Genomic DNA, 22,918 nt, shown 5'->3' with positions numbered 1-22,918 from the left:
TAACTCCATTTTGGTATTGATTCGGTTACATTGGTCTGAAACTGACTCAGTTATTGACTCGGATCGGGTCAACTCGAACTTATGAGTCAGCCTGACTCGGCTATATTGGTTTGAAACTGACTCGATGTAACTCGATCTTTTAACTTGGGCTCACTCATTCTTAACTCGATCCCTTGATTTCGGTTAGATTATTACCTTGGATTATCGCCATCTCATTTCTTGGTGAGCAACTCCCTTATTTAATAATGGACTCGCTGCAAATTAATTCGTGTGTCTTTATTACTCTTAAGGACTTTTATTATTTACCAATTATCTATTGCTATATAATTGCATATTTGTTACGTGTTATTTGGGCATTGGCTCATTACCACAGCTGCTACTGTGTCTCTCTCTCTGATTGAGACATTATTATTGAAGAAGAAATCCTCGGTTGCTTGCCTTGGGCTCATTATTTGTTGACTACTGTCAGCATTGGTTCATTGGTTCATATGATAAAGAATTTGAATTACTTAGAAAAATAAAACACATGATAACCCCGATTTCTTCATCTTAATAGGATAGCACCAGAACATCATATTTGAGGTACAAATAAGTTTTTTGAAGCTTTAGGACATATTTCATTCAAAACATGTTTTTCCAATGCATATCAATGTTTTAAATTTGTTAGAAGCCTTTAGGATCATTTCATATCATGATTAGAAACCTAATTTATAAAACTAGCTATGGCATGATCAATCATTATTGCAAACTGGAAGAAAATATAAAGCATAATCCATCAATCAAGTGGACTGATCAATTAGACAGAACTAAGCAAAAATGAGCTTTAAAACATGCTCGGTCATTCCCACTGGATTGATTGATCATACATATCTAGGAAGTGAAAAATTATAAGGCATGATCAATACCCATGTGTTGATCGATCAGACAAAATTTTACTAATGAGGACATAAAGCATGATGGATCATACGTACAATATTGATCATTCATACTTAGTCTTGGACAACCAAAGCATCACTGCATAATCAGTCATTCGGGGTTGATTGATCGATCAATGTAACTTTTCTAAAAGGCTAAACAAGCATTGAATGATCAACTGATCATCAATTAGCATAAGGTCTTCCAAAAATAGTCTTTACACAAAATGGATTGATCATACCTTTTCATCGATCGATCAGAACCATCTACTTTTTAAAAACGGTCATATAACAACTAGTTTGGCTTAAGAAAGCTATAAGTATCCCACCAAACGAAACTTAGAGCATTCAAAGAGCTTTTATTTATAAACGTACTGCATTCAAATAAATTCATACTTGAAATTCACTCCAAACCCACTTTTGAGAGAAAAGAAACAAAAATTCCAAAGTCCACTCTCTCAAAGTTTTTCTCTTTGTATCATATTTCTTCAAGCTCCAAAATCATTCTCGGTTGTACATTTTTGGAAGATGTAATAATTAGTTTAAGTTTTTTGTCTCTTATTCACTCTTACTAGGGTCCTTTAGAAGATATGATGTAATTACTTTATGTCAATGACACCCTAATTACCACATATCTTCCAACATACTTTAAAGTTGTCTCTCCATCAAATTCAGTGTAAGTTTTTCTTCTTTTGTATTTTTACTCTTTACTTCATAGGTTGATCTAGGACCTTTAATTCTAGATAGAAGAGCATGATAGAACTACAATCTAGCCAATTAGTCTCAGCGGAATATTTTTTTGTAAATCATGTATTTGAGCATACACGTGGCTTAAAAGAGAGCCAAAATCTTTTTTATGTGAATTTTAGCTAATAGAGCTAATTAGTGGAATTTCTCAACCAAGGGTTCTTGGGCAATGAATACCAATAGGATAGCATTGATAATAAAATATCATTGTGTTAAATTTGTAGTATGTGCATATTTTTACTCTTATTATTTTAATTTTTAATTTGGCACACTAAGTTTTATCTTGAAATATCTCAATTCATCCTCTTGAGAAGTCACTTGGGCCAACATTTTGCTTGAAGAATGAAGTAGTTTATGTCACATCTAAACAATGTAATTACTATGGTTTAGGACCCAACTTTGAGCTTAAAATTTTTAAATCCATGGGTTCTATAGCCAATACAATTTTTAGTAAGTCAATGAAGGTGAAGTTTGTCTAGTTAGGATGCCTCTTTGCCTATGAGTTTATGGTGCACATGACAATTACATAAGCTAAGGTTAGTATAATAAAAGAGTTTCTTAGAAATGCAAGGTACAAGCGAAATAGGCCAACATGTTCTAGCTACATAAGGTTAGTGGAAGCTAATGAGTTACGTGAATGTTGAACTAAGAGAAGTTCATAATAGGCATCTATATGAGCGTGAAAGAGGTTCAAGAATCTGTTTTCTTTTTTATAAGGGATTTACAATAGCCAAACTTGATTGGTACAATTGGCTATAATTCTTTAGAAGTATGTTTGGATTTGCTTAGTGCAAATTCAAATCTGCCAACCTTTATAATTATGAATGAATTTGAATCCCTCCCTCACAAGGAATAGATTTGAACACCCAAAATAAACTTGGTAAACTCTCCCCACCTTGGTTTCAAAAGAAAGTTGAACAAAAAGGAAATTTTGGTTGTGATTTTTAAACTGTGACATAGATTGCTCGCTCACTAATGTTTGATTTTTGGAAATTGGATGGTGAATAGGTTCATGAAGTGTCCCCGGGTGCACCTAGAATATAAGCTTGGTGAGAAGATAGAGTGGGATTTGAGGATTTCGTTCATTAGAAGATGAAGTGAATGTGTTTTGTAGAAAATTCAGCATGAACTTTTAGTTAAATTTGATTCAAAGTATAGCAAAAAGGGGTGAAAATTTCATATTTAGCCTCTAAGATTGCCAGAGATTATTGGCATATACTCTCTAGCTTAAAGGGAAAGGGAATGGAAAAGAATACAATTATTGATGGAGTCCAAAAACTGTTTAACAGGTGCAAAATCCAACAAGGAAGCCACAAAAATAGTCAAAGATCTCATAAAATCCATGAAGCTTTGAAAGTTACAAATTTGTACCTTTTTGCACTTAAAATAAAAAATATAATATTTATTTTATAACAAACTAAAGTTATATGCTCCAGTTAAAAATTGCTAGCATTAACTAATTTTTTATTTTGTTAGAAACTATTTTACTATTGAAAATAAATTTATAAAATCAAAATTTTAAGGGCCATCATCAAATTAGGGAGAAGGGGGAGGGAGTGACAAAATGAATAATGTAATTATTTATTAATTAAAAATACCTCGGGGCCCCACTTGTTGCAGCTTCAGCTCGCCCGATTGACATGAAAAATTCTCAAGCCTATACATATTTCATTCAGAAAAACCGTGAAAATTTATCGAGAATTGAAAAGCCTGTGGCTTCATAAATATATGCAGAAGAAGCTTACTTTAGGATGATGCTTTACAACTGATTCCTGTGCAGAAGAAGAACTTGAAAAAACAAAAGTTTAAACCAAACTGATTTTTATTAACCAAACCATGACATGGTATAAGTACAGCAGGCACAATATTTAATTATTTTTTTGGTCTAAAACGAGTTTGTTAAGTCTAACCTGCTGCCTGGAAATCTCCAAAATCCTCCTCAGTATCCTGACGGTTTTGATCCTCAAACAAAGAAGGCTCATGGGATTCTTTCCAAGAATGTACAACAGTATCCTTGCTACTACCCTTAGGTTCAGAGTTGGTGTCTGTTTTCTGAGAGCAAATGACCGGCGAAAGTCGCCTAGGTGAGGGTGGTGGTGGAGGAGGTTTAAGAACTACAGGCGTTTTCATGCTCGCTCCCTGGTCAAATGAGGAACTCTCTGGACCCAGCTCAGAAACGGCAGATGTCAATCCACTCTGTAGGGGCAGAGGTTTGATAAATGTTGCAGGCATTTCCTCGTCGGATGAGGAAGTTTCGAGGCCTTGCTCAGAAATTGCAGGCTTCATGACCCGAGATCCTTTCTGGAGGGGGCAAAGGAAACAAAGAGTAATCATACGTAAATGGATAACATTAATTAGCTACACATAAAGGTAGTGCAAGTATTTGCTCACAACTGAATTTTTCTGGTGTAGGAAATCTAGACACCTGCCATTATATGACTGAGGAGAGACTTACGTTCTTTAGCTGTAGAACTAAGGTCTGTCCTTCTTTTAGGCTGTAATCCACAGATGAGGTTTGCTGGTAATGCTGCTCCATCTCCTCAGCAGTCTTCTTTTTGTTCAAATATCTATTTGAAATCTAAGGAGAGCATAATTCTTTCACTCAAATGGGCATGTCACCAATCATGTGCCCAGTTATGTTGATATAATCAAGAAACATATCAAGGTGAAGAAAAGATGCAGAAGAAATAAAACAGATGTAGCAGATGGATACTTCATATGATCATGGAGAGCAGCTTGGAAGTCGTAAGCCTGACTTCTTTCTCGAAAGCCAAGACCAATAAAAGCATGTCGTAGACGACCACCTAAATGTTTGGGGAAAATGTAGCTCAGATTTTGTAGTTGCATGTAGAAGCATGAAGATAATTAGGTTAATGGGAAGAGAAACTAAAGATCAAAGTCAAGACTGGTTATTGGTCAAATTAGCTTCCAGCACAAAGTATTTGTACCCATTAGTATATGTACTCAATGCAGCAAGCCTTCACCAATTATCGAGTTAGTGTGTCATGAAATGTTCGTTTAAGCATGAAGTCAATGTATGCTGAATGTCAACTGGTTGCTAAAGATTGAGTAACTTGAAGCTAGTAAAGATCATAATCCATGGCAAAAGCGTTACGAAACTATACTTTTTAAGCATTAATACTCATGATAATCAGTGAAGAAAAAAGAAGTTAAAAGAAAATAAGAAAATTTACAGCAGTTATAAGTATGAAGAATTTAGCTTACCAACATTCTCTTCAATCCGAAGGACAAAGTATCTGAAACACAAGACCAAATCTCAGATACACAAAATTGAATCTAATAAACATTGCTAATACTATTTTAATGCAATAAATGGGTTAACAAACCTGCTACTATCAATTACAGATTCTAGAGGATGAGGCTCTCCATTTCTCAAAAATGCTCGAGCATAAAGTTCCCCTGCTTCAAATATTTCATGTTATCACATAATTTCCACAGATTTCCCCCCTTTAAATTTGGGGTTTAAGTGTTTCAGAAATCGTAGTACTAGAATCTATTACTGGAATGTAAGGGATTTTTTTTTCTTTTTGGAAAACAGTGATAAAATTTTATTGCTTAAACTGAGCATTAGTGATACAACATAAGGTACAACCCTAGAAGAGATAAAGCTCAAGTCTAGGCGCCAGCGGCAGACTATCTCTGGAAGTACCATCTTCTGCAACCTTGTCAGATTTGAATAGTTTGATGGTACCTTATCTCTGGATTTTGAATAATGCTTTAGCTTCTATTTCATTTGACCCATAAGTTCCCGCTGGTCCTGAGTATACCTATTGAATAGCCCCATTACAATTTCTAATTACATCACCAACTGGATAGGGATTTCCAAAAGACAACCTATCAAAGTTTAGTTTCAACAGGTTTGACGGAGGGGGGGAGGTGTCGGAATGACTTTTTGCCAGAACTTTTTTATTATGGAGTGATGAGGGACGCTGTCTTTGTTTTGATTTAATGACTCCGATGGTGAAATTGGGGAAGAAAATAGGAGAAACAGATAAAGAGGAGAGGAATTGAGAAGAAGAAAAAGAAAGAGATGAATAGAGAGGAAGGAGAGAAAGATTGGCAAGAGAAGAACAGTAGAAGGAAATTTTTAATTCATCATCAATCAATATCTCCATCCGGTTACAATCAATAAATAAAAGAGATGAGAATTAAAATTTTAAAACTAGATAAAATCAATAACTGCTAAATCTCCTAAAATAGGGAAGACAAGATAATTAAAAATAAAACAAATTAAAATAAATAAATTATGAAAATATAGAATTACCCAACCACAATGTGGTGGATCCTGGTGGGGCCCTATGCCTCCGAGTATACACTAAGCTGATCAGTGGTATACTGGTGTCCCCACCATGGAGCTTGCCAAGGGCGGCACTATGTATTTTCATTTTCCTTCAAATGTTGCAATTGCTCTCCAGCCATAATTGTCATGTTACTGCTTCAACTACAACTTTCTAGAATGATATACAGTATTTAAGCAAGGGCCATGAGTGGGCTTGCAGCAAACAATCTGAAAAACACTTGGGCTTGCATATGGGTAAGTTGAACTTGGACAAGATAACCTCATAACTGAAGCTACAGTGTAGGAAATGACTATAGTTTTCCTCAAAGCTCCAACATAGCTTACATAAACGGGTTGACTATTGGTGGCCCCCTTTTGGATAGTTCTTCACATGTAAGTATTTTTATCATGGCCTACTGTCCATATGTATTGCTCGTCTCTGGGTGTTATTAATTGCCATGCCTTGCTGGTTCCAATGGTCGTGCTGAGGGGGATGCTGCTGCTCAAGGATGTAGTATGAAGCCACAGAAAAAGCACCTGATGGACATGAGCTCCATACTAGGTCATCCACCTTTTCTTACAAAGATATACAGATTCGAGCAATTTCAGTAGGCTGGTGAGCTCAGCCACTTCATTTAATTTTATCCTAAAATTGAAGTTCAGCCACTGTTTGCCCTTCTACTTTTGATTCCTGGACTGTGGTAGATAGATACCTTACTAAGTTAAATAGGCTTGCAAATGCTTGTTTTTGTGGTTTCTCACCTACCCAAGAATCCAACAAAAAAGCTACTGATGTTCCCCCCTTGCATGAAGCCAGAAATTTTGTCTTAATTTATTTTTTTCCTTCAGACTGCTCTCCAAATACAAGATGTTCTGCTGTATGGGCTGTCAATAGGCTGCCAATTGCTCTAGTCAGTCTCATACTTCTTTTCTATTACCATTCTCCATAGTGAGCTCTTCTCTGAGACATATCTCCAGATCCACTTTGCCAAAAGTACTGAGTTCATTTGCCTTATACTTTTATCACAAGTCTGCCATTTTTTTGCTTGTACACATCTGGCTCCATTGAACTTATGGGTACTTGAACTGATTTGATCTACCATTCCACAGGAATCTATGCTGGATGGCTTCCAGCTTGGCAGCAATACTGTTGAGCATGGTATTAGTAATAAGAAATAGTTTGAGATTCCAGCTAGGATGTTTTTGTTAGTGTAGCTCTGCCATCCTGGATAAGTAACTGTCCCTTCCAAACATCCAACCTTTGTTCACATCTGCCTAGCACTGGTTGCCATAACTGCTTATTCACTCTACCAACAATGAGTAATAGACTCAGGTAGGGGCTTGAAGCTCCATGGAAGAACAGCCCTGAACCTCAGTCATGCCCAATTCCATATTCTTGCGGACATTGATGCCTGCCTGCCCTGATTTTCCCCAGTTTATTACTTGACCAGACGTGCATATAGGTTCAGCACAGCCTCAACATTGATGACCTGGTCTGGCTGCCCTTCATATAGTATGATCGTGTCATCTGCAAATTGCATGATGAGTACTTTGAATTGAGCATCCCCCAAGCTGAAGCCTGTAATCCATCCTGGATTTTGTCCCTTGTAGAACATAGAGCATAGTGCCTCACTTACAATATTGAACAGCAAAGGGTGACGATGGGTCACCCTGCCTGAGCCCCTTAGAGCATCCAAAAAACCCTTTTGCTGTCCCACTGACGAAGACCGCAACGCAGCTCCTGATCTTACCCTCTTCTTCCGTCCTTAAAAACCATTTTCAGCATTAGGAAGTCAAGAAATTCCCAGCTTACTCTGTCCACAGCCAGTCATTGGTGCTCAAAAATCGATCTAGCTTGGAGAGAATGGGATCCCTTTGTGATCCATGTGGATGCGTTGCTTGAGGCCAGGATTTCCTGCAGCCCATAAGCCCCAATGAAGTCGCAAAAATTCTGCATTGGGAATGATATGCGGAAGCTGAAGTGCTCTTTTCACTGCAAAATCTGATAGAATTGAAGTGCCCCGCAAAGAGCCAAGGAGCATTCCAATAGTCAACTGTTTAAGAAAGTTCCTCCTAGAATCCAGAGCAGAGTCTGTATCTGTTGGGGCCATAAACTCCTCCAAGACACCAAGTGGCCCACCTCTCTATCTTCGAATTTGATTGATAGAGAGAAGTCGACAATTATGCTGTCTAGTGCTTCCAAGACTGCCTTATCCCAGGTGATGAGGATTCCACCAGCAGGTCCGACAACATCCCTTAGTAAGCTACCAAATCGTGTAATAAGCAGAGGTCCCTAATCGTAGAATCAAACACAAAGCAAGCTTTTGTTTCTTGGAGAAGTACAATTTGGGCTTTCCTTATGATTTCTGAAGACCCCCGCACCGGCCAGTCTGGGGCACCCTAGAGCACTTCTGTCGAAGTTCAGCTTAATGCAATCACTAGGGGGAGGCTCCCACTCTGCTATGATGGAAATCTTCTAGGGACCCACCATATGGTCTAGAAGACACCAATTCCATCGAAAGGAGACACCGGCCTGGGGAGCAAATTCCTTTCTGGTGTGGAGCCAGCTAGAAACCATACCCACGGCGCAAGAGACCGTACTATCCTAATTGCTGAACTTGGAATTCAATCTCTGGTTGTTCCTCTCGAACCATAGACACCAAGGGATGTGAGCAAAGCATGCAAAGAGAAGAAACTTACCAATTTTAGGTAGGTGAGTCCCCAACACCATCTGAAAAGTGCTGAATAGATCTTGATCGAGGCCCACTTGAATGCCAATTTTCTGGAAAATTGTCATCCAAACTCTCCACGAAAAGCCCAGAAGAACATGCTGAACTGACTCCTCACATATGCCACAAAGGGGGTAGGTACTATCCGAGGCGGTGATGCCTCTCTTGTGAAGGTTGTTTACAGTGAGGATTTGATCTATGATGGTTGTCCAAATAAAGAATCTTATTTTGTTAGGTGCTAAGAGTCTCCAGGCGAGATTTGCCTTGTGCTCTGGTAGACTGGAGTCATCCTCCTTGATGTGGGAATAGGCTAAAGCGACTATGAAGATACCATTGATGCTAGGCTTCCAAATCAATTTATCTTACACTTGCTCCCAGATGATGGTACTACTGAGATTGGACAGAAGAGAGTAGAAGGCTATAGCTTCATTGTCGTTCAAGCTCCGACGGAAGAGAAGACTCCAAAAATGATTACTCCAAGATTCCTCTACCGAGCATGATAGGTCCATAGCAATCCTGGAAAGCCCCGGGTACTCCTTAGAAAGGGGTTGGGAACCGCACCCCTCATTGGCCCAGAACAAAAGAGTCCTCCCATTTCCAGGGTAGAAGGAGGTCACAGTCTTGAAGGTTGGAAGTAACTTATAAACGGATTTCCATATCGGGGATAAACAACGGGGAGCCCCTCCCTCTCTCCACCAATGCCCTAGAATCTGAAGATAGTAACACACCATATTTCTCCACATATTTCTATGGTTGGCATTAATGTTCCAAATCCACTTTAAGTAGGAGGACATTATTCATATCCTTTGCAGGTCGTATGCCCAGCCCACGCCTATCCCGAGGTTGACAAATCTCCTTCCAACTGACCAAATGATATTTGAACATGTGTTTTGAACCTTTCCATAGGAAGCGACAACGAATAGCATCAATCTTTGAACACACGGAGGCCGAACACTTAATAAAAGATAGGAGGTAACTGGGTAGGCCAAGCCGAACAAGACTTTAACAAAGTGAGTCGACCCGCTGTGGATAGGAGCTTGCCCTGCCAAGTAGCAAGATGCTTCTCAAATTTCTCGATAAGAGGGGACCAAAGCCCTAGGTAAGTTGATGTTAGGGACAGCAAAATTGATTAGGCTCTGATTTTGAGGGAAACATGTCAGTTGGTCTAGGGAAAAATGTGCTCAGGTCAGTAGTGCCAGGCTGTAAAGTGGGTGGCAGACAATTTTCTGGTTTCTTGGCAGGTCACTGCTGGAGGTGTCTGTTTGGTTTTTGGAATTTGAATTTTGGACACCTTGCACCTCAACTCCAGCAGCAAAGAGAGTAGGGATGGCGTAACTAAGTTGGCTTCACCAGGTGCAGGGGGCTGCATCACAGCCTGCTGACTCAGAGCTGAGTTAACTCACAAGCATTTTCTCTGGCTTCTCCTCTGCTTTCTACGGTTTTTATCAGATTCTGGTTGAATGGTTACTCGTTCCAGCTTAATGAGTTTGTCGAACTCCAGCGTAGTTCTTTGGAAGACTTCATCTAACCATAGCTGGCCCATGATATTTAACCACTATCTTGAGGGCCCTGTCAGGGTAGCTCTGTGCCACATGGAAATGGTTTTACATGGAATTAGGGTAGATGAATTCCATGAGGACATTAGAATATAGCTCTACTCTTGGCAAGTAAGATGAATTAACCATCGATTGTTGCCAAGGAATGTAAGACAGTTTTCTGAAGTCTAAGATCCATTTGCTTAGCTCCAGTCTTTTTTTCAGGTTCCAGTAGATGTCTGATACCAGGCAGTGGGATAAGTTTTGTTGGCCATTTTCGAGCAGGGTTGCAAGTAGGTTGATGAATGAGTGGTTTTGGTGTTCCAGTTGGTGGTTGTTTCAGATGGTTTAAAATTTGAGTTTCATGATTCAAGGGTGTCCTAGATTGCGGAATCTGGTTGGTGTAGGAAAAAGAATTTCAGATCTTCAAGGAATTGCATCCATCCAAATCCGTCTGCAGTGGAAGGTCCTGATAAAGAAGCGTCTTTCACCATTTGTTATCTCGAGTTTGATGTGTGTCCATGTCTTCTGTACACTTTCCTTAACTGTAAGTATTGTGCCTTCTAATTGAACCTTCCTAATTCCTGTCTCCAAGCCCAAGCTACTATTTCCTTTTCTCTTCCTTATTAGTACCATCTGCCACTCATCATCCTTGTTCTTTTCCTCCACCAACCTGAGCTTGTCTCTAACTTCTGGAAGTCGTTGCAGGTTCGCATCAACAAGCTCTCAATCTCCTCTACCGATGATTGTCTCCTTGCTCACTTCTCCTCGCATCCCTTTGCACTCCCTCTCTCACCCTCTTTGTCTCTCACTTCCTCTCGCTCTCTCATCTCTACGTCTAGAACCTAAAACTTCCTATCCAGCCATTTTTTATTAACAAGAAATCTGCCTAACTTTGATAGAATTAGAGGATTTCTTCTATTAGTTCATGCATACTCTGCCCTGATATGGAAGACTCTTTTAGTGAATACTATTTATATATTCTGTGAATTTTCGCATTGACAAGGTTTCCATTCCTTTCCCCCTTTGTCTCATTGCTGGATCTAATAACATTGAAGTCCACAGCTACGACTATGGCAAATTATAGAGTTGGATTATTGCCAGCATTTCTTCATGGAGTGTCTTGCACTGTGCTGAGCTTGTTGGCCCATAAACAGAGTAGCCCAATGCCCCTAGTTCCTCACTGATTTAAAATGTATTGCAATTGAAAAGCTTCATACCTCCTGCTCAATCGCCTCAATTCATTTAGGTCCTAAACTACTACCATTCCTTTTATATCAATTGCAGGCCATCAAGAGCTTCTTTTGTGCTACACGTCCTTTATTAAACTATCTATGATCTCTGCCACTTTGGTTTCCTATATAAAAGCTGCTTCAACCTAGTGCTTTTTAAAAATTCCACTTATAATGGCTCTTTTCCTTTGAGAGCCTAGTCCATGCATGTTCCAAGAAATGATAGTCATTTAGCCATTGTGCTTGTGTTTCCATCCTTTTTCAATAGCTTTATTGGCGAACCGCATACCATCATTGACCAAAAACCTCTCCTATCCATACCAGATGAGCATTCCTTCTCCGTCTGGCCCAAGGTACTCACTCTATATGCCTCAAATGTATTCTTTCCACATTTTCTAAGATGCCCCAAACTTGTTAACCACATCTTGAGGAAGTCATCTATCCTTTTCGCATAAGTTGTTCTCTTTGTTTCTACAGCATTAGACAATTGTTCTGATGTGACCCTAGCTGACTCTTCACTATCGCTTTTAGCGAACTATTTTCGACGATTTCTGACTCTGTTTTCTTGAACAATTTTTGTAGCTTCTAGTATCTGGTCTACTCACCTTCTAGCATATGTGTATCTTAGGAGGGCCTTTGCTTGTTCTTTCTACCAGATTGATCCTGTCTACTAGCTTCAGGATACATTACTCTGAGTCGCTTCTTCTGTCATCACGATTTGGATCTCATTTTCCTCCAGGGATGACGAGTAACCATGCCCCGAAGGGTCAATTTCTTCTCACGCTGTTGAAGAGATGGACCAGGCCAGGGCAAGAGTCGAAATTATATTCTTGGGCCTGCCCATCACTTGGTTCAGCAATACCGCATGTACATGTTCACACATACATGATAGTTTTATGTCAGGTGGAGTAATGACATCAAAATTTCTAATATAATAAATGAGCTAAAATTATCCAAAACCATTTGAAAAATTAATAATATATAAAAAAAAGTTGTAAAAAATATTTTCTACAAAATTCTAAAATTTGAACGCCTTAAATTTTGTATTATATTAAACTACATAAAAATTTAGTTAAAATAAAAAGCAGATCATACTTATTACAGTAAATGTTACAGTTAGCGTACTAATTTAAGTTGTCATATTTAATTACCATTATATAATATTTCTGTATAATGTCTAGATAATAAGTTCTTTTTTAATTTAAAAATAATTCAAAGTTTTTAAAAAGAAAAAGGAGGTGGAGTCAATCTCCTTTGTCAAAAGAAGGGTCACATACAAATAGAAAACGAAAAGGGTGAAAAGGCTCTCCCCCTTTTTATGTCGGAAGGAGGGGATCACTCCTTCCTGTTTTTTGGTTCAGAGAAAGCGTGAGAGAAAACTAAGGTTTCTCCACTTTCCTGAATTTATTTCAATTCTCCAGAAAATAAATTAAACTTACACAAGTGGAAACATTGGGGGTATAACATTCTACTTCGAACTTAAGTACACTAACTATAGAATACTGTTCATCTGGGATTGAATTCCAATTTCAGATGAATTCCTGAACATAAATAAAACAATCCCCCCTCCTCTCCTCCACATGACAATAATTTTTTTCTCTTGAGAATCTTTTCTATAGAAATTAATAAAAAGATAAAAGCAAACCTGTTGTTTTGTCTTCCAGCTTGATGATGCATTCCTCTCCCTTGCTGATTACTTTTAACGCCCCTTCCCATGCCCATTTGTTGACATTCCACTCATCAGCCCTTTAAAGAAATCAGCATTTGAGGCTTCCCAATAGCAGAGTTCAAAGTGCTTCAATATAAACTAAAATTGTAACTTTTTAATTGTTAAAGTTTGTATTTGATCATAAGAAACATCAATACTGAGGACTTTGGGAAAAATTTAAAGATCAGACCATCAACAATTATTAAATGGAAACTGCTAAATGGAGAAGAATGAAAAGGTCCAGATTGGGCAGCCCTTTCATTAGCAAGGGCAGTAGGGAGTCGTGTTGGTGAGTCTAGTTTAAGTATGGGCCACGAAGATGTCTATGAAGTCTTCTTTTTGGTTAAGGAAGCATTTCCGCATGAGATAAAGAGAGAGAAAATACTTATGGTACCGTCAGAGTTGCCAAGGGGGTGTCACCTAGGTAGCATTATTATGATGCCAATTGTAAGCAAGTAGGCCACAGTATGTAAGCTCAAGCTCTCTAAGTACAGAATAAGCACACCTAGGGAGCTAGCAATTTCCCAACCATTCATTTATCTTGAGGATGTCCACCAAAAAAAGGGCACCCGTAAGTTGGCAGTTAGAGTATCCACGAATAACATCACCGTACCCAGCATTCCATACCATTTGACTTCAGTATCTTCCAAACGCATACCACATCATTTAAAAACCCCAAACAGACGAGAAATCTAGGAAGTTGGTACTCTACCAGTGCGATGCTCTGCAATTAAGTGATGAAAGATGGAGCACAAGAAAGGAGTAGGAAGATTCTGAAGAAATAGGGATCCTGCATTGAAGAAGTGGAGAGGTGATGTTCTGTCACTGCTACTCTCATCTACAGAAGAGAAAAGATTAAGAGAGACAGCAAGACATACCTGAAGCAAAGAGGAAAGTTGTGCATTGACTTTGAAAAGTTGAGATTGAAAAGAAATAAAAAAAGAAATAGAAGAAAGAAGAGAGATAGAGGAAGAGAAGAGCTGCGTTATGCAGCCTGCTCATTAGGGGTCAAAGATATATCACTCACCCTTGAGGGGAGTGTTAAAATATCAAGTAGGAGTATTTTGGTCATGTCACATGTGTTGTATTTGAAAAATAGGTGATTTGGGGAGAAAATAGAAGAGGAAAAGGATTTCTGGACAAGGGGCAGCTTTGCTGCCTACGAATCCAAGCCAGAAATCTTTTTCCTCTTCTATTTTCTCCCCAAACCACCTATTTTTCATGGTATCAGAGCCAGAAAGACCCTTCCTGCTTCTTTATAATCAGGGTTTAAGTGAATATTTACAAAAGGACAAAAATGCCCCTCGATACTCAAAATTACATATCTCCTAAAATGCATGTCTAAATTGAATGAAAAATTAACTAGAGATAAAGTAAGACATCCTTTATCTAATAGCCATACTATAAGAGAAAAATGTAATATGTAAAATATAATAAATGACCAAAATACCCCTGAACTTGTATTTTAACACCTCTCGCATTCAGGGGGAGGGTATAGTTCACACTACTGCACAAATATCCTTAGATTTTGTTTTATTTGTACCAAAGTTTTCAGTTAATCTCTTGTCTGTGAGTGTCATATAACTGTTCAGTAACCTTTTATCCTATTTCTTGTGTTTTCCAGGACTTGCAGACGAAGAGGACGATTGGTTCAAGAAATGAGAATGGAGGGATCTACATGCTGGATGATGTATCCGTTTCTCTAGTTGTAGCTCTCACTATTGCAGATTCTTCTTACTTATGGCATATGCGCTTGGGACGTCCCTCACCAGTTAAGTTGTGTCAGTCTTTTCCTTCTTTGTCAACCGATATTTCATTTGATTGCGAATCTTGTCAACTGGAAAAACATCGTCGCTCCAATTTCCCAGACAAAGCACCAAGTTGTTTGAATTAGTCCACTTTTATGTATGGGGTCCATGTCGGGTTCCTAGCCTATTTGGTTTTAAATATTTTAAGTCATTCATTGATGATTTCAGTAGAGTCACTTGGGTGTATCTCCTATGGGAGAAGTCTGATGTATTTGATGTATTCCTCAATTTTTTCAATGAAATAAAAAACCAATTTGGTGCATGTGTTCATGTACTTCGTACTAACAATGGTTTGGAATATCTTAACATAAATTTTCAATATTTTGCACTTCTCATGGTATTACCCATCAAACATCTTGGCCTTTACACCACAACAAAATGGGGTAGCTGAAATAGACATTTCCTTGAGGTTACAAGGACACTATTATTGCATATGGATGTTCCTAAAGCTTTTTGGGGAGATGTGGTTTTAGCTTCGTGTTACTTAGTTAATCGTATGCCCTCATCTATTTTGAGTAGTCAAGTTCCTCTTCAGCTGCATTTATTCGTGGTAGGCATATCTTGGACTCCACTATGGCCACTCACGAACTCCTAGACTCTTTCAAAAAATCCAGATCTACCCAGATTTGTCCTGAAACTTGACTTTGAAAAAGCCTTCGACCGTGTAAACTGGAAATTAATCGATTACCTCTTTGACAAAATGGGTTTTGGGACCAGGTGGAAATTTTGGATGAGAACCTGCATATCTACTGCATCATACTTTGTCCTTATTAACAGAAAACCGTGTGGTTTTTTCAATTCAACTAGAGGAATAAGGCAAGGGGACCCTCTTCTCCCTTTCTCTTTAATCTCATTGCTGAACACCTAGCATCGATGGTCCGTTTTGGTAAAAGATTGGGTTAGCTAAATCCCATCTCAGATGATCCCAATCAAGATATTGCACTTCTGCAATATGTTGATGATACCATACTCTTTGGCGAAGGTACAATGACCCAAATCTCCCATATAAAAGCTCTGCTCAACTTATTTGAACTCTTCTGGGCAAAAGGTGAGCTGGTCAAAATCATCCATAATTGGGTTCAATATTGACCCCTCGGTTCTAAATTCTATGGCTAGTTATTAGGGATGTAAAATTGCATCGCCTCCCTGTACATATTTGGGACTTCCATTGTCACCTGTTCTTCCCTCCAAAAGTACTTGGCACCTTGCCATTGAGCTTCTTGAAGGTCGTCTGGCTTCTTGGAGAGGAAGATTTTTTTCCAAAGTAAGAAAGCTTGTCCTTATCAAATCTTATCTCCACGTATTCCTTCTTATTTCCTTTCCTTGTACCATTGCCCTGCCTCAGTTCGAAAAAAAACTGAATTCGTAAAAAGAAGATTTATGTAGGGTGGGCCAAACGGTGAAAGAAAGTACAGCCTCATAAAATGGGCTGAGGTATGTAAACCAATTACCATGGGAGGCCTTGGGATCCAAGATACTGTAACAACAAACTCTGCATTGTTACTTAAATGGATTTGGAAATTTAACATGCAACGTGATTTGATTTGGCGGACTATGGTTGCTACTAAAGCAAACAAAGTTACTGGGTGGTGGACAAAAGGTGGAAGATATAATAAGTAATCTCCCGTGTGGAAAAAGATTGTAAAAATGGTGCCTAAATTCAAAAAAACAGTCAAATGTTACACTGGTACGGGATGCCTGACAAAATTCTGGTCAGATTGGTGGGTGGGGCCAAGTAGCATCAATATCAGCCATTGTCAAATCTTTTCCTTGGCAAGAAATAAGGATGTGACCATTTCTGACCAAAGGACAAATTTCGGTGAATGAAACTTAAATCTTCGGAGAGCGCTATCAGATGTTGCAATACTAGAAGCTTCTGACCTTATCACTTGTCTATCATTGGTACGGCTCAGAAATGTACCTGACTCACTCATCTGGACTCCATGCTAACAAGGTACCTTTTCTACTGCCTCAGCTTACAACTTCTTGCTTTCCTTCTACTCTCCTCAAACCAACCAACCCGCAGCCATTGAGTGGTCCTTACTTGTGCCTCCTCGAGCGAAGTTCTTTATCTGGAGCACATGATGAAACAAAATACTCACATCCGATTCCTTAATCCGTCAAGGAACTCCTGTTCAGGACCCCCTATGCCCCTTCTGCTAAACCCCTCCCGAAACTGCCATCCACACCTTGTTGCATTGCAACTATGCCCACACTATCTGGACTGGCCTCCTCAACAAAATCGGTTTGCAATATTGCCCTTCTCAGAATCTCTCATCCACAATCCTCACTGTTACTAGTGCTCATCTCCCTAAGCTCGGAAATTTACTTATCTCTTGTTGTGTTGGTCGGATCGTTTGGGCCTTATGGAAAGAAAGAAATAATCGAAAATTCAATATAAAATCTCTTCCTAGTAACATTCTGTTTGAAAGAATTGTGGGCCAAGTTTCCACGTGGATACTCATGCGTAAAGAATTTCAAATTTTAAAAGGCTCCAACTTACGAGGAAACTGGCGGTTGGTAGGTGAAATGTCATACCCATCCCACCCCAGCTATGGAAACTTGGTCCCCTCCTCCGATGGGACACCTCAAATTAAATTTTGACAAAAGCGCATTTGGCTGCCCAGGGCCTGCCGGATTGGGGGGAGTTATCCATGACGAAAATGGAAATCTTCTTTTCTCCTTTGCTGGGCCAATCGAAGTATCTGACTCAACTACTGTTGAGCTTTTTGGGCTGTATAATGGTTTAAAACTTTTCAAACAATGGCTGGTGGGCCCTCTTTGTATCGAAGGACTCAAAAATCGTTATCAACTGGAATGAGAAGTCCTCTAAACCCCCTTGGCGGCATTGGGATTTTTTTTATGATATCTGTAATTTATTTTCTCAATTGCAATGTAATTGAAAATACATTCCTAGATGAGTTAATCATCTAGCGGATACTCAAGCTAAATTAGGCGTTTCCCTCCAACACCTTGTTGTGGAGGAAGGTCCTTTTTAGCCAAGCTTTGTACTTTTCTCTCTTTTTAATGACATTTACACCTTTATTAAAAAAAAAAACACAATTGTAAATTGTTTAGCGTGGTTCCTCGTATTTTTGGATGTACCTGTTTTGTTCATATATGAACTTTGATCGATAAGTTGTCACCTTGGTCTATCAAATGTATTTTTTTGGGATATTCTCGTCGACAAAAATGGTACAAATGTTATGATCTTATTCGAAGGAAAACATGTGTCAACCGATGTGAACTTCTTTGAACATACTCCATATTTTTCATCATGTACTAAGCTTCCTGTATCATCTGAATCTCCTTCAGAAAGTCTTGTTCCTATTGCAATTTTGGATATACCAGCGTCATCGAGTTCTTCATTGCCTCTTCGTGTTTACAGTCGTCGCTCTCGTACTCCTGCAGTGCCTCCAGTAGTTATCTCTACAGAGCTCTCTTCTCATGATCCACTAGCTTCCTCATTGCCTGCAAATCCTGTTGTCTCTGATTTGGACCTATCTATTAGTATACGAAAAGGAAAACGAACTTGTACTTCTCATCCGATGTCCAAATATGTGTCTCTTGATTTTTTGTCCCCATCCTTCAAGTTCTTTGCGATGTCATTGTCTACTTCTCATATACCTCGTTCAGTGCAGGAAGCTTTGTGCTCTCCAGAATATAAACCAGTTATGGATGATAAGATGAGTGTTTGGTGTCTTGGGGAACATGGCGTCTATGTGATCTACCTGCAGGAGCAACTCTTGTGGGGTGTCATTGGGTTTATACTATCAAATATAATGTTGATGGCTCTATTGAACGGTACAAAGCTCAACTGGTAGCAAAAGGGTATACGCAGACTTTTGGAGTTGATCTCTTTAAGACATTCTCTCCTGTGGCTCGACTTACTTCGGTATGTATCTTAATATTTGTGGCTGTTAATAAGGGTTGGCCTCTCTTTCAACTCGATGTGAAGAATGTCTTTCTATATGGTGATCTACATGAGGAAGTGTATATGGAGCAACCTCTTAGGTATGTTGCTCAGGGGGAGACAAAAAAGGTGTGTAAGTTGCAGAAGGCTATTTATGGACTTAAACAGAGTCCACGGGCCTAGTTTGAAAAGCTTAGTGATGTGGTACTATAGTTTGGGTTCCATAGGAGCCATTGTGGTCATTTTATGTTCCTACTTAAAAGGAAGACTGGTATGGTGGTTTTGGTTGTCTATGTAGATGACATTGTGTTATCTGGTGATGATCTTGATGTATTTGAGGGCCAGAATAATGGCAAAATATATAAATGATGATCCCCCAGTACCTGTTACTGAAGATTGGATGGCATAAGATAATTTAGTAATAACCTGGTTGGTCAACAATATGTAATCTAGATTTAGTGATCAGATTTTGAGTTGCAGTACTGCTAAGGCAATGTGGACTACATTGGCTTCCATTTTGTCTCAAGAAAGTAATTTGTCAAGGATCTATGAATTATATGTGAAGTTCTTTAATATGAAGCTTGGAGTTAGATCAATGACAAATTATTTCACTGAGATGAGAGGAGTACTACAGGAGATTAATACATTCCATCCTTTTACTACGAATGTTGAAGACATTCATAAGAAAGAAAATCAGAGTAGTAACGCAAGTCTTGGGCAAATTTCTTTCAATTTTAATGGATCCTGGTCTAAAGACTTTACATAAGGAGTTACCACCTTCCCCTGCATAACTGCATCTCTAATGAAGTGGCAGTCAACCTCTATATGTTTTTGCCTCTCATGGAATACAGGATTATTGGCAATAAAAATTCAGCACACTAGAGCGTCAATTAACCAAAGGGAAGCACTTTCCCCAAATTTCTATGTTTGCGTAGTCAAGTGGGTCCCACACCAAATTCAATTAGAGCAATGAAACACCTAATTCACACAATTTATGGTCTCAATTGCTGATTTGATCACTATTGGTTCTAAATTTGGTATCAATTTTCCCATTCTGAGTAAACAAAATACCTTTTCCAAGTGCACCCTTCAAGTACTTCAAAATCCTCTAAATGGACTTTTTGAGGATCCTCTCCTGTGGCCCGACTTACTTTGGTATATATCTTAATATATGCGGTTGTTAATAAGGGTTGGCCTCTCTTTCAACTCGATGTGAAGAATGCCTTTCTATATAGTGATCTACATAAGGAAGTGTATATGGAGCAACCTCCTGGGTATGTTGCTCAGGGCGAGACAGAAAAGGTGTGGAAGCTGTAGAAGGTTATTTATGGACTTAAACAGAGTCCACGGGCCTGGTTTGAAAAGTTTAGTGATGTGGTACTACAGTTTGGGTTCTATAGGAGCCATTGTCATCATTCTATGTTTCTACTTAAAAGGAAGACCAGTATGGTGGTTTTGGTTGTCTACGTAGATGACATTGTGTTATCTGGTGATGATTTTTATGGTATTACAAAAGTTAAACAATATCAGGCTACACATTTTTAGACAAAGAAATTGGGCTCTCTCAAGTACCTCCTTGGCATTGAAGTCGCTTGTAGCAAGCGAGGAATTGTTCTTTCTCAGAGAAAATATATATTTACCAAGCCTTTGGGGAGACGTGAACATGTATCCTTTAGTGACAAGCTGGAGAGTAGCTGGGATTGTTTGATATCTACTCTCCAGCTTGAGGGGGAGTGTTACAATACAAGTTCAGGGGTATTTTAACATTATTAATCTGTAGTCGGGTTAATCACACTGGTTACTTGTTAGATGTCTACATTTCAAGTTACATGTCATTCTGATATGTAATTTGGAAGTTATGGTGATTTAAGTAAGGGCAAGAATGTAATTTTTTACTCAAGAGCTTAAGTTATCAATAAAAGGCAGAGGGGTTCGAAATTTTCTGACCTAACTTCATATTCTCCTCTGACGTACTATCTTCTCTCCATTCCCTTTATCTTTCTTCTTCTTCTTCCTTCTTTTATTTTTCTATTCTTATCCCTTTTTCACCTACTAACTAACAGCTGAATCTAGGACTCCTCGTCGAGCCAAATACCCACATTTCTTTTTTTCCTTCTTGAACTTGCTTGGAATCACAATCCAAAAAGAAGGTTGGAAAAGTATTTGGATGGGAATGTCTAATCGGGCACAAAAGGTGTTCAAATTTCATTGAGAAGACAGAAAGAAGAATAGGCAGAGAAATGCACAAGCAGTTGCATACTACATGCAACATCCATTACAAACATTAGAATGCAGGAGGGAAAAAGTAAGGATGCTTCAAGCAGAAGTCATTAGCAGCAACAGAAAGAACAATAAAAAAGAGGGGACTTCATTGTATAAACAAGTATAGCTGCACAAGCACTTTTGAGGAGAAGCAAAGACACTCTAGGTATTCATCGAAATTATGAGAGGAGAAGTAGACAAATACCAAAAGAGAAGAGAACAACAACTTTCAATCAAAATGAGCAATGCATAAACGCATTCAAGTGAAAGCAGAAAACAAAAGGAACACAAGACCCATTAAGAGTCCGGAAGTTAGCAGCAACTAGTAACAATGACACTAGAGAAATGGGAGTGGCTGAAAATTTTGATAGCCTGGCAGCACGAGTGGGAAAGTAGAGGAAAGAGTGAATATATTCCAGCAGCATTTCAAGCAACATATGGACAAGCATGTAACCCAGGCGAAGAAGGTAGATTAAGCACTTCATGCAAAAATAATAAATGAAAAATAAAACTTGAAGTTGTACATGCCATGAAATGTAGTGAAGCAAATGCTAAACAAATTAAAGAGGATGGATGTTAAAAGTGAAACGATAATCACACCCAGAGACCCAACTACAAGTGGAGGCAACAAATAGGGGCGGCTTCGAACCGGGTATACCTGGATCTCGAAGTTTGAGATCCAGCTACGGCTCGTTTGAGTTAACGAGCCGAGCTCGACCGAATCAAGGTTCGGCTCGAAATCTCGCGAGCCGGCTCTTTAACGAGCTCGTGAGTCACGGGATTGAGAGCGAGGGAGACAGGGGGGGCGCCTCTGTTTCCGTCGCCGTCGCTTCCATCGCCGCCGACGACAGGTCCTCGCCGGCGAAGACGATTTCGCACATGTGAGATCATAAACAAGTTAAAAAAAAAACTTTTTGTCCCTTCCTCATGCTCTTGAAAAAATTGAAAAGACCTTCTAGTAGAAATACGTTTTTAGAGACTATTAGTGGTTTAGTAGAAATATAGGGACTATTAGTGCCTCATGTTTTTTGGTAACATTTTTCTAATTAGAAATTCTTATTAAAAAATCATATAATTTTCTAAGTAAGATTTTCTTGCCAAGATGGGCTAGAAAACCGTATAGAAAAATTTTGAATAAGTATTTGACAGTTGATGCTATAATACTTTTAGCATGAGGCAATTTTCATAGCAATTTTGTGTTTGACATTTTATTTGATTAAAAATTTATCGATAAGTATAGTAATATATTAGATATTATTAATTTTTATTTATTTCCCTAGAAGAGGCAATAAGAGGTCCATTTAACTTTCCTAAGAAAATTTTAAAATATTTCTTGTAATTTTCTAGTAAGTCTCTAATAGTAATAGGATTTTATTTTAAGGTTTTTTTGGAAATATGTATCCTATCTAGTTTTTCCTAGAATATAAATTTTCAATCAGGGGCACTAAGGAGGCCATAGTAAATTTATGGCCAGATTCAAAAATTACAAAATAAGCTAGACAACATTTGGGGTAAAAAAGATTAATATTGGTGGGTTCTAATCCATTATTGAGATTCAATCCCGAACCTCCCCTATCATTCTTTTTTTAAAAATGTATGCATAATTTTATAGATAATTTATTTGACATATATTTTATGTAGAGTATTAAATGGAGGTTAAAATCGAACTCATCTAGAACTCGAGCTCGAACTTGGTTAAAATTATTTGACTCGAGCTCGATTACAATTTTAGGCTCGAGGCTAGGTCGGCTCGAGCTCGAGTTCGAAATC

At 38.6% G+C, this 22,918-nt stretch overlaps 1 protein-coding gene across 1 annotated transcript in view; it reads right to left on the bottom strand.

Annotated features, from left to right (window-relative positions):
• Positions 1-3,465: 3,465 nt before the first annotated feature.
• LOC137963047 (uncharacterized protein At1g03900) overlaps positions 3,466-22,918 on the bottom strand; it is a 30,981-nt gene continuing 11,528 nt past the window's right edge. The window contains exons 3-8 of the mRNA XM_068810227.1: positions 13,103-13,203; positions 5,009-5,081; positions 4,887-4,918; positions 4,375-4,465; positions 4,117-4,228; positions 3,466-3,962 (exon numbers count right to left, since the gene is read on the bottom strand). Of these exons, the coding sequence (XP_068666328.1) occupies positions 3,567-3,962; positions 4,117-4,228; positions 4,375-4,465; positions 4,887-4,918; positions 5,009-5,081; positions 13,103-13,203 (805 nt within the window). The 3' untranslated portion in view covers positions 3,466-3,566. The remainder of the gene's footprint in view (positions 3,963-4,116; positions 4,229-4,374; positions 4,466-4,886; positions 4,919-5,008; positions 5,082-13,102; positions 13,204-22,918) is intronic.

This window comes from Aristolochia californica, unplaced genomic scaffold, assembly GCF_029961685.1.
Source record: "Aristolochia californica isolate CCGP_79_NKW_82.1479 unplaced genomic scaffold, dmAriCali1.0.hap1 SCAF_4, whole genome shotgun sequence".
Lineage (NCBI taxonomy): Eukaryota > Viridiplantae > Streptophyta > Magnoliopsida > Piperales > Aristolochiaceae > Aristolochia > Aristolochia californica.
Note: the sequence above shows the minus strand (reverse complement) of the source record. Positions and strands in the feature narration are given on the sequence as shown.